Here is a 13,057-nt window from a genome sequence, read left to right as displayed (position 1 = left end):
CATGTCCTCAGAAGGCTCATGTCCATTCTCTGCAGCGTAATTATCGCATTTGTACGATAATATCACCCTCTGTACGATGAATAATTAAAAAAAAAATCCATAATGTACGGTATTTTGACGCCTTCAGTCCAAAGGAATTAGAAAACACAAGTTATAAGCTATAATATATGGTTAGGAAGTTATTAGGTCATAATGTTATGCCTGATCAGTGTACAGAAACAGAATCTATTTCATAATGTGAGTGGGGAAAAAGTTGCTATCCCCAATGACCTCATCCTTTCATTAAACCCCTGCATTAAACCCTACCCCAGATGCTAGTTTAATAACAATTAGCCTCAGTGGTTTCTAGACCAACAGCAGCAACATACTCATCACTTGTGACTTGCACACCAAACATTTGTGTCTACGAATTCCCACGTCGTAATCGAGGGCTCACAAGTTCCATCTGCAGGCAGCCAATGACCAACTCATACGACACCAGCAGAACAGTTGCTGCTGTTTCTTCTTCTTCTTCTCTAAAAATGCTGAAATCTGATGATTTAAACAACAAAGAGCGCGGAGCTCAGTCATTAATGTCACTGTCTTCACTTAATGAATATATGGGTCACACTGGCTCACACTCGTACACCACGACAGCCCGGCCTCGATGAGGCAGCGTCTGGAGGAGGCGCGCTGATTGGCGGATAATAAAGCACGCTGGGGGCCCATCAAGCTTCATCACCACGGAAAGTTTGAAGAGTTCAGTCACACTAAATGTTTCCAAACAAGCTTTACACTTAAATTATACATATGTATAGATAGAAATACATTTAAACTGAAAAAAAAACTGAGCAGAGAAGTGGAATCTTATGAGATAAAAAATGATTGAACTGTTGATGCTGCAAAAGTGTTGAAATGTTAGGGAGAGACTTCATGCTGCAATCTACCACGCAGTCAATCCCTTCATCTTTAAGGAGCCCTTCCTTTCATACACTTTGGAAAATCGTGTAGACTTGCAGAGCAATTTAGAAAAGAATGTCCTGTCTATATTAAACTAGCAATAAGCTGAGATAAGTTGTTGGGGATGCATGCCAGACGTGACTTGGATCCGACCAGGCAATAATAATAAAAAAAACAAAAAAAAAACAAAAGAACAAGTGAATTAAAAGGCTGCTTGCTCGTGAAGCTGGCAATCCGTTGGCAATCCGCTGACTCCCAGACACAGCCGTGAGGATGACGCAGATCAATCTGCTGGTATTTGACAAGAGGTTGTCTTTGTTTTTTCTGAACATACTGCACAGACAGATGGTAACTGGTGATGTACAACCCTTTCTTTCCCCCAGGTGGTGGGACCTAAGTAAGTTAGCATGCAGCGCTTCCAATCTTTTTTAGTTTTAGTTTGAGTGTCTCTTGACAGCTTGCAATCACACGCACACATTTTATAGACTCCAAAAGGCGGGAGGAGAATATATTCATGTAAGTGGATAAGGCTTTAATATTTTTTGGTTCGAGGAGGCGAAAAAACTCGCTGCTGGTCACAAAATCTTGGGTTGATTAGACATTTTTCTATATATATGTATATTTTTATTTTTCCCACACAAATTTAAATTTATTTAAATACACATTAACATGAACCCAACTTATTTTAGTAAAGTAAAGGATAAATGGAGGCAGAAGACTAGCAGCAGCGCTACCACCTGAAAAAGTTAGCATACAGCCCTGGTTTGGGAAGGAATTTGGAGGCCATGTTGAATATATTTAATACCCAAGCAGGTGTCTGGTAAAACAAACATCTTTCTTTAAAGTGTGCATGGAATACTTCAGTTAAAGCAGCAGATCATTTTACAATATTCAGTACTGTTCACATGCCCGCTCTTGCATATTAGATATCTTGGAGATTTCCACCAGCACATAGGTCCCTTTAAGCATCTGCCACCCAAACATCAACCCATTAAAATAACAACGCCACTCTTTTTTTCTCCTCTTACCATTCACTCTGCCTTTGTTCCTGGTCTTTTCACAAAATCACAAATTCATTACTTTTAGACGCAGGGAATGAGGTTTCAATGGGGCTGAAAAGACTCTAATGTTTACAGCGTCATTTCAGGATAAAGAAATGGACAAAAAAAAAAAAAAAGAAAGAAAGAAAGAAAAAAGCCCGTGGCCGGCTAAGATTAAAGAGAGGAATGAATTAAATGAGTAAATGAGTGTTTGCATGTGTGCTGAGCAGTCTTTTAAAAGGGACGTGCGAGGCGCTGCTTTGATGGGGCCCTCGGTATTCCTGTCACGCCCTAGTCCCTATCCATTACAGCTCATTACCCGGGGAGAGAATGAAAGAGAGGAGACCCTCGGCCATGCTCGCCCGTGCTCACAGAAGACCCAGCAGGGTTAAACATCAGCCGAGCCGTAAGACCTCGCAAGCTGGGCAGGTGTCACCACCGGTAGAGATGCTTCTGTTAAAAACATGTGCAGATAGTAAAAGGGATCAGAGTAGAAATATATATATATGTGTAAGAATACACTAAAACTGATAAAAAAAACATGAAGGCTGTGGACTTCAGAATGACTTTTTGGCGTATATTAGAGATTAAGATTAAAGATTAAATTAAAAATGTATTCCAATGCTTCTACGAACATCTTTTTGTACTCTTTCGATAGGAAAAACGTCACCCGCGCAAAGTTTGTGCTGATGTTCTTTGTTCGTGTTTGAACAGCCCACGCGGCGAAGCAGTAATCGAAACCAGTTCCATTTGGAAGACAGAGCTGATCTCACTTAATGTGCTCAAGCTACTCGTGGGCCACGAGATATATAACCTTAGATTAGAGTTTACAAAACGAGCTGTCTTTGCCTCTGAAAGAAAACAGAAGAAAAAAAATGTGTGCCATCTCCGTCCTTGAAGTAAATGAAGAGGTCTCAGCTATCGAAAATGTGGCAAATCAACCTTTGCGAAAAATCGCGCAAACGCCTAAGCAACCCAACAACATGGCATCACTCTAGAAGGAATAAAATCCCCATTATAATCTCAATTAGGGCGAGATAATGCTATGAAGCCTTATAATCGTCGCCGAATTAGAGGCATTAAGTCTTGAGATGCTATTTATTGGTTGAGTCAGTGCATTTTGGCCTGCACGGGATAGAACTTAATAACGCACAGTGGTGGCTGAAACCTTCTCTGTTACACACATTAATACCCCGAGAGCTCTGATTCATCCACACCAAATCATGCTGATGCATTGTAAATGAGATGGTGAGATGGGGAAGGATGCCAGGGAGGGAGAGAAGCAGAAAGACGCACTCCTCCTCTGTCTAATTACTATACTGCTGCAATGAACATAATTAAAGCCCTGCTGCTGTTGTTGTTTTGTGTTTTTTTTTTTTCTCCATATTGGCAAAAAATCTGTAACTGAGCATTTCATTGCTGTCACTGAATACATTACTTTCCCTGAACAGTGCCCAAGCTCCTCGCCTTTAGTGTTCAACCATTCAACCATTCAAGATGTCATGAAATGAGTACTAAGTAGGGATGTCCCAATCGGTATCGAAATCGGTTAATTTTTTTCAATGATGGGACAGGATCGATATCAGGCTTCAGGCTAACCAGATCTTTTATAGTTATTTATTTATCTTTACCTCCTGAGACTCGAGCTTTAGTTAGGTATGCATTCTTCATTTTTCCAGTGTATGTTGGGCTTAAAATATAAAAAAGTACTAGTATAAAAACGAAGCATCATCTTTGAATAGGTTCGGAAAAAAATGCACGTCCTCATATGTGGACGCTAAGATCATTTCCCTGTATAATATAATAAGGTTACCAGTGTGTAATAAACTATTTATTTATTTAGCAGATCCTAAGAAGTATAAAAACTTCATCTTTGTCCTCATATGTGGACACAGGGATTAGTTCATTGTGTAATACAATAAAGTCCCTAATGTGCAATTATGTCCCCATATGAGGACGCAGGGTCTCAGGAGGTTAATACAGAACATGGCTGTGCAAAGACAGAATTTCAAACAATGAAATCCCAACGTCCTCAAACGAGTACTTGCTAATTTGCAAGGTTGTAGCTTTTTACTATGTATGGACTTAAAATTTAAACTTAAATTTAAATCTGCACGTCACATCAAACTAGAAAACATAATAAGCATAAATAAAAACGTTTCAATCATAAAATGTGATGATGCTTCGTGATTCTGCTAGAGAATCAACACACTGAATCGCACGCTGTGATGCTTTTACGTCGACTACCGTATTGACCATTTGCTACCACTAGATGGCTGACTACAGCGTCCACTTATGAGGACAATGGGTCTAAACGAAGCTGCCAAAAACCTAAAACTTAACGTCCCCATATGAGGAAGCAGGAGGTTAAATCTGCCATAAACGAACCTGTCAAAGCACATTTGTCTTCTTCTGTTTTAACAGCTATTAGCGAGCGGCAAAGCTAGCTAGCTAGTGACCCAAAATAACCGTCAGACTGAAATTTGTGCAGTGTGGATGTTTGGTGAGGTGGTAGTAGGAGGTCGTCACTCAGCACCATCCGCAATACATCACCCATAAAAAATAAATAGGCAAAGGCGGCACCGCAGCAACAACAAACACTGAGCGCTACATTAGCTTTGACAGCAGCCATTCCAGTCGCATACGTGATCGAGGAGAATACAGATGAGATAAGAAAAGCTTTTATATCTGCAGCAGATGACATTTTTGTTTATTTAAGATCAGATCGAGACTCAGATCCTAATCCGCTACTGAATATTAAAAGATGTGTATCGGATTGGGAGGGTGCATCCCTGCAGATGAAACAATAACTTTTCTTACTGAAAAATGTTGTGCGTGTGTGCAAGATCACACACATACGAGCATCACGTTATATTGTGGAATTTATTTGAAAGACATTTAAGTGAAGACTTGTATTTGACTAATAGTTGGGAGTAATAGCCCAGGCAGAATTAAATGGACTGGCTCAGATTTTGGACCATCTTTTTCTATTGAATGGAAGTCAATGGTGTCAATGAAGCTAGGACCAAAACATTGTTCTTCTGGTACATTTTTGGAAGATTCGACGCTCCATACACAGTAACAGAATAGCACAATTTCAGCCTGTGAAAAGGGTTATAATCTATAACCAGAATGATTTCAATCAAGGCGATAATATACTATCCATGTAAACGTAAGAGTGTTGGGGGTATGTAAACGATGACGAACGTTAACAAGGGAAGCGATCGGCGGTGCAGCGGCATAAAATGGAACAGGAGACTGCAGAGCGATTAGAGGAGAGGATCTAGGGAGATGTCTGTGAGCGCTGGACTGGGTTTAATGTAGCAGAAATCCACCAGTGAACCGCAGCTCCTAACACAACTATTAGCATGAGAGACGCAGATAAGCGAGGATCAAAAACAAATGAGAGTCAAGCAGAAATGGGCCAGGGAGACAGGAGGAATAAAAGAGAAAGAGCAGAAAGTCTAAGAGAAATATGCAGACATATATACACACACAGTATTAAGGGCCCTTAGATAGATGCTCAGAGCAGCGAAAAGTGAACATCAGTAAGTAAGATGTGGAGGAAGACAGGAAAAGAGGGGGGAGGGAGAAAGGAGAAGAGCAATAGAAAAGGTTGGATATTACAGTTGGACCACCTGGGGAATGTTTACAGAATTTAATAACTCTAAATGTCATCACTTTATTGGATTTATGGATGGATGTCTCTCTTCCTCACTTTGCTGCCTCTCTTTCTAACGTTCGCTCTCTGACAAACACACTCACAAATACGCTCCATCTCCTCCACCTGCAACAATTGCCATGGCACCCACTGGTACAGTTTTATGGAAAAGTGACAGAGCTCTCAAATCCCTTCCCAGGCAGCCGTTCAGAGTTACAAGGTAACTGGTGATATACCGCCACTTCTCCGCCTTATATGGTTGATTAAATCGCTCCCTTTTGGCTTTCAGTCCAAAGCAATGGCATATAATCTCTGAATCCATGTACCCTAATAATGATGTTTTTATAAAACAGATCTTTACATACAACAAACATGGCGTGTCAGAAAGCAAAATGAGTGTCAGCAGGAGTCGAACCAATCTAAACTTTGATAACCACTGAATTAGGTTATTAATTTATTTTCAAATAAAGAGCAATGACAGAAAGAGGAGCTAGCCATCCGTGTTTTTATGTTCTGCTTCATTACCATACTGTTGTGCAGGTCACCCTTGTGGCGTCTGGAAACAGGATGTTGTTAGTAGGGGGGCCTTTGAGGGGAGGGGCCTCTGTGGGTCGTCCCACAGATACTTTGGGATCTTGTAAATTTGGAGGCCAGGTCAGCACCTTGTGCAGTTTTTCATGTTTTTTAGCATCGTTCCTAAACTGTTTTTGTGTATTTTGTGTGCTGGGGATGGCTGCTGCCATCAAGGAGTGTCATTGCTATGGGGTGGGGGTGCCTGGTCTGGTCTAGGTGGGTGCTACATGTCTAAGTAACATCCACACGAATGCCAAGTCTAACGGTTTCCCAGCAGAACACTGGATTGTCAAGACGGTCAATGTTATTTACTTCTGTTGTCAGTGGTTTTAATGTTATGGCTGATCTGTTGTATGTGCTCATAGGTAATTTTTACACTGACCATATTTAGTATTTATTATATTCTCATCCTATATGTCAGTTGGTGGTACTATCCTACATTTTATTATGTAGCCTTTTATTTTGTTGAGTAGCCTCTTTCCTGTGTACAATGCTGCGTCATGTAAACAAAAAACAACCATATGCGGTGACACGGCACAGAAACAGGAAAGACGTATGTAAGTGAGAAAAATCACTTCAGCTATTTTGTGAAGTCCGTGAGTGTCTGCAAAAAAAGTGTTATGGAAGCAGCATTTCCATAAAAAAAAAAAAGCATGAGTCACCGGGTGCTACAGTCCTGAGAACTACACTGCTCAGCGTGCACACGAACACACAAACACAGATATGAATACAATTACAGGGAATGAAAATGCACAATCTCAATCAGGCGCTTCCATTTAAGCCAAACTGTGGCCACGAAATCCACAAAGACAACTGTTCCCATTGCTTAGCAAAAGGCCAGACAGACAAGAAGCAGGGAAGGGGCTGGTACTGTTGACCACAGAAACGCCAAAAAAGGAACACTGCAGAGGGCCAGTACACTACATTATATCTAGTGTGTGAGTATTTGTAATGATGTATTTATATAAAGCAGAGATTTCTATACGTGGCTGGATCTCATGAGCCCAGCTGTAACACAGCAGAGTCGATGCCAGTCAAAAGCTGATATACACACACACACATGCATCCTGTTTTTGCAAATAATAAGTCAGTGACCCTGAATGACAATGGCTAGCAAGCATCCACCCATTGCATCATATAGCACGGTGCTGTAGGGGGGAGGAGAGGCGAAACAAAGCACTACCGTCCAGTCAGATGGAAAAAAAATATGACAAAATCAATCCCACTACACTTACCGAGGCAGCGCTCGACACAGGCGCTATCTAACTGCTACTAGGAAGTCTCAAAGCCCACACGTTCGCTCTGATATTCATCAGCGTGTCCAAGGAAGGTCGGTGCAGATCAGATGGCAGCGGAGAGCAACGCGAGGTTTGCGGGGCGATATAGGGTCAATGCATAAAACACACATTTACCAAGATGAGTCAATAAGTTGAATCTTTTGAGACTACAAAGCCTTGATGTGAACTGTATGAATAAAAGGCTTTAAAGCCACCGGCCAAAGACATGGGCGCATGAAAAGTATATTTCTGAGGCAGTATTAGGGAGGTAGATGGCCAAATAGATATTGACTGTGGGAAAATCAATACAACCCTGTGGGGGGAATTGTGCATTAAGACCACATTTATTTATTCATCATTCTTCCCCATTACTAAAATGCACAATTTTAAAAAGGCAAATATTAAATAATGAAGCCACGTTATTAGAATTTGCCTTTGCACATGTTTATCTACTCTTAACGCAATAAAATTAAAGCCTTCATGACCCAGGCACTAATATTCCAAAAGAGCATAGACTGTATATAAATATGGACTATGCATCCCCACCTTGTATTTCATACAGTCCACAATTTATTCTTGTTACTTGTCTGCTCTATGTATGTTGTTGCAAACTGCAATTTCCCCGATGTGGGACAAATAAAGGTTTTATATTCTATTTTATTCTATTGTATTCCGTTCTATTAAGCTAAATATGATGATCTGATCCAAACATGTATGTGTCTACATGCCCCAAAACCATTATCAGAATAGATCATCTCTGCATGCACACAAGGGTTCTGCCCACTGGGGAGAGCTGTTTATGATGAAACCCAAATTATTACTGGCTGTGCCTGCCCCAGAAAATTGTGCACCCTATTACAATCTCCAGGCTATCTCTAAAAAAAAAAAAAAATAGCCTGATTACATGGCAGAAATAATCAGGCGTATAAGTATATATAAGTATAATGACTATAAATGGATTTATTCTCTTTCGCCAAATACTCAAATTGGAAATAATTGGTTTGTGGGTGCAGCGTCAGCTCCACACATGGCCGAGAATCTGCTCGGCTAAAGATAGGAGAGGTCTCCGTGAGCGTCCAGCCTCTGATTAACACAGGTGAATATTTCATTTGAGAAGTCCAGCTGCTCCTCATCTGCGGGCCTCTCTCCGGAGACCGCCTGGGGCTGCGCGGCTTAACAGTGTCATCACAGTTAACACAGAGACACGGCGAAAGTGGAAGAGCGTGTCCACATGAGGCCGTGTGCAAATAATAATTAAAAAAAAAGAAATGCATGCAAATACACAGCTGCATGATTAAGTGATCAACCTCAAACGCGAGCAATGTGCAGCTCTCTTTGCATACAGTATGAGGTACACTAGTGGTCAGCGGTGGATGAGATGTACTGTGAATGCTTAATGTTCGCTGCGTCTCTCGCATTCAAGGCTGCACATCTGCACACCGGGGAGTTTTCAGGGTATAGGATTCCCTTCCTCCACCATCCCTCCTCTATCTCCTGCATCTCATCATCATCTCCCTCTTCCCTCTTCCCTCTTCTGCCGGGTTTTCCGAGCCTTCCGTCTTTCGAATGCGGTGTTTTCTGCCCTGTGGGGAGGCTGCTCCCAGGCTGACAGGGAGTGTCACCGACTCCTTTCACAGCACATTACTCTCTCATCATGCATCTTTTCCTCCCTCTTTTCTCCACACACACACACACACACACACACACACACACACACACCTATTCCTATTACACCCATCCATTGCCCATAGTGGAAGCACAAGGGTGGCGTCTCGGCCTTCTTCCGCCGCATGAGAATGTGCGGCACGGAGAGTGACGATTATGCGGGGCCGTCTTTATGTGTGAAACCAGATGAGATAAGACACCTCGTGGACGTTCCAATTTCCTGTCCGATATTTGCCTTCTTTGGTGTGCGCTTTATCGGAAAAACGCGTAAATGCTGATAGGTCGGGAAACCTGAGTACTGTTTGAAATATCAAGATTGAAACTGGAGAGTGGCAACTTTGAAATGGATAAAAATGAGAGAGATTAGAAACAAAGAAGCTATTAAAAAAAGAAGAAGGAGAAGAAGAAGTGGGAAAGGTGTCGGGACAAGAAAAAAAAAAAAAAAAAAAGAGGAGGTGTGCTGTGTCATTTTGTCCGACCGCACCGGAGGAGCAGTTCGCCATGTACCACTCTGACCAACTGATAGTCTTCCCTTGTGATAGTTTGACAGTGATGTTAATGCCTCATTAAAAGTATGAAGAGAAGCGGCGACTCCGCTCCGAGTTTGGAGATCGAAAGCCATAGAACATCTCCTCAAATGAGAAACCACTGCGTTAATTAAACCCCACAGATGGGCAAAGAGGAAAAAAAGTTAGGTGCTGGGAGTGATGGCTGTTACGAAATGACTATCAAAATCCACAGCGAGCAGGAAGTGTGATCTCAGGTCAACCCAGTCCTACTTGACATCGTTAGGTGGTTTTTGGGGGGGTGTGAGAGGGACTAGGAAACTAGGAGTAGTTTTTCAGGACCTGGCAATTATCACAGTCAGAAGCTACACAGTGATTAGATTGGTGTGGAATAGAGTCTGACGACGGAGATGACAAAGTATGATAGGAATATATGCAGGTAATTCAGAAGAAAGAGCTTGAAACTACTACTTTCTATCCTATAAATCCTAAAGTCTCAAATGCAGCCTTGTAGGAGCTTATATCTTGGGTCAATTTTTCAAGCTACTGCCCTAATCAACACAGCACCCTTACTCATTAAACAAAGCTGCTGAGCTATTTTTTTTATTATTATTTCTTGAGAGCTTCTTGGCTTGTTCCAGGGAACGGGTCTTATTTTGATGGTGTCTGCACTTGTAACTAAATGCATGAGCCACAACAATACACCAATCACCAGTTGTGACTCATCGGAGAATGGACATGGGTCTTCTGAGGGTGTCCTGTGGTGTCTGGTTACAGGACGTTGTTAGCCCTGTGGGTTGGAGGGTCCTCTGTGGATCATCCCACAGATACTTGATCAGTTTTGGATCTAGTGTATTTGGAGGCCAGGTCATTGTTCCTAAACTGTTTTTGTGTGTGTGCCTGTGTCATCAAGGCTGCTGCCATCAAGGAGTCATTGCTATGGGATGGGGTGTCTGGTCTGGTCTAGGTGGTTGGTACATGTCTAAGTAACATCCTCATAAATGTCAGGTTTCCAAGCAGAACACTGAATTGTCACAAGATGGTCGATGTTATTTACTTTTCCTGTCAGTGGTTTTAATGTTGGAGCTGATCGGTGTACACCAACCAACCAATGACTTGAACACTCTTATTAAGATGCAGTGCTCTTCTGGGAAACCTAGGTCCTAGGCCTTTATCAGTGGTTTCTGATGCTTGCGTGCCCATTGTACATGCTTTCAGCCGTGGACAGGGCTAAGCATGAGCACCATGACTGGTCTGCAGCTACACAGCCTCACACTTTTTTATTCGTCTTTTTCTGCCCATTGTTGTTGGTTGTCCACTTTTCTTTCTTTCGACCACTTTTCAATAAGTACCAACCACTCTAGGCTGAGGTCATTCCATAAGTGCTGCAGCTTTGAAGAAGCCCCTAGCCCAGATGTCTAAACATGGCATCATGTTAAGGTTTGCGGACAAAATGATAAAATGCTACCTTATATATCCCAACTACCAGGTCTATGAGGCGTCATGATAATGAAATAGTTATGCCTTCACCTGTCAATGGTCACATTGTTATGGCTGATTGTTGTTCTGTATGGTAATGTTTCAAGTCATAATCTTGCATCTCTTGTCTTTTGTTTGGCTGTTTGGGGCTTTGTGTAGCCTAGTGGCCCATTTGGAACAGGACCTCTCCACTTCAGTAACCAAAGTTTATTCAAGACACTGTCGAAGTCCTTGCAGCATACTTGTTCTGACTGTTGTGTGACTGTGTGGACTCACAGAGAGAGTGCTCGTCCTTCAGTGCGACTTTGATACCAAAGTAATAGCGTGACATGGGTTTAGCCAACTCCACCAACCCTGCTGCGTCTATTTTGGGACGAGGGCTGTCTGTTCCTGAAGACTCTTAGATGATCGCTTAGAGAAAGTCTTGTGTCTGTCATTGCTTGTTTCGAAAGTCAGTCATTTTCCTTTCAGGGAAGTTTTCTTCATGTCATCCGGGATACCCGAACCCAACGCCAAAGCAAAGCAACTTCTGATGCACAGACTCGAGTCGAACGCCACCACTACAGTGCGAACCAAAGATGCCACGAGGAAAGGAGATTTGTCATATATATTTTAGCGAGTCAGGGAGAAAGAAAAAGAAAGAGCGAGGAGTGCTGGAAGTGACGGATTGAAGAGTTGCTCTTTGTCACTACACACTGACGGAGCAACACAAAAATGTCAACAATGACCTAAATAACAAGCCGTCAGGCAAAAAAAAAAAAAAAAAAAAACGGACAAATCGAGGACACTTCTGTCACCACAACGAACACAAACCTACCTGTCGTTGTCGACGCTCCTGAATCCGGGAAGGATGTGTCTGAAGCTGGAGTTGCGGTCGAGCTTGGGTTGACTCTTGGTGCGTTTTATGGAGCCTTTCAGCCGCCGGCTCAGAAAGCCCTGATGGAGAAAGACAGTCAATAAAAACAATGTCACTGGCAGTTTGTCAGGGAATCCTCGGACGTGTCAATCACTGAGCTCAACCTGGCAGCCGGACAGATCTTATTAATAATAGCGTTTATGCTCCACTTCTGAAATCCATGAAGGGTAATAAATGAGTATAGATCTTCGTATCAGAGCTAGAGCGACGCCAACACTTTAAAAGGAGTCGGTACAAGGTTAGGACACAAAGTGTTGCCTGCATATGAAACAACATCTGACACATTTGCAGTCAGGACCTTGACTAAAAAAAGATTCTCAAAGAGCACGGGCATAATAAGCCGATCGGTAATATTTTCACGCAAAGAAATGATAGATTCGTTCCCACACGGCACAAATTACCCGGAACGTGTTTTGAAATCATCTTCATGCTCTAATTCAGTGGCTACACCCCCTTTATTAGTTTTCCCTTTCCTCTCTTTGTCTGAGTTTGTGCGTTTGCTTCTTCCAACATCTGCAATCACACTCCCCCAAGCACCTCGCCGTCTCCATGGCAACTGTTGGCTGGCATTAAGAGCGAGAGAATATGAACAAATTAGATGTGGTGCGGAAATGGTGGGATATTGCAAGTTTGAAGAGAACGTGTTCTGTATTTTTTTATTTATTTTTTCAGAATCAACTGCAGGGAGGAGAAGAAGACTAAAAAAAAGTGTCTCGGAATGAGTAGGGTGCATAGGAGAGTTGATAAAGCAACTCACAAGGAACCGATACTCGAGCTCAGGTGTGGCTTTTTATTAAAATCAAACACGGCGGCTGTTTAATATGCTGAATAAGCGCCTTCAGTGTGAAAACGGAAACTCATATCACCTCAGGCACCTGCCCATGCTGCCTCACAGTGCGCAGACCTCCCTCCATCCCATCCACGCCATTAACACACCTGTATAATTACCACCTACAGTGTGAATAAGTCGCCAGAGGCAACAATGGAATGGGGATAATTAG

The 13,057-nt window shown here is 42.3% G+C and overlaps 1 protein-coding gene across 10 annotated transcripts in view; it reads right to left on the bottom strand.

Moving 5' to 3' along the window:
* LOC124997051 (disabled homolog 2-interacting protein-like) overlaps positions 1-13,057 on the bottom strand; it is a 152,713-nt gene that overhangs the window by 56,038 nt on the left and 83,618 nt on the right. For all 10 annotated transcript variants that reach the window (XM_047570561.1, XM_047570557.1, XM_047570560.1 and 7 more), the window contains one exon: positions 11,958-12,076. In XM_047570561.1, the coding sequence (XP_047426517.1) occupies positions 11,958-12,076 (119 nt within the window). The remainder of the gene's footprint in view (positions 1-11,957; positions 12,077-13,057) is intronic.

This window comes from Mugil cephalus, chromosome 19 (genome assembly GCF_022458985.1).
Source record: "Mugil cephalus isolate CIBA_MC_2020 chromosome 19, CIBA_Mcephalus_1.1, whole genome shotgun sequence".
NCBI lineage: Eukaryota > Metazoa > Chordata > Actinopteri > Mugiliformes > Mugilidae > Mugil > Mugil cephalus.
The sequence above is the reverse complement of the archived record's forward strand: the minus strand, read 5'-3'. Positions and strand labels throughout refer to the sequence as shown.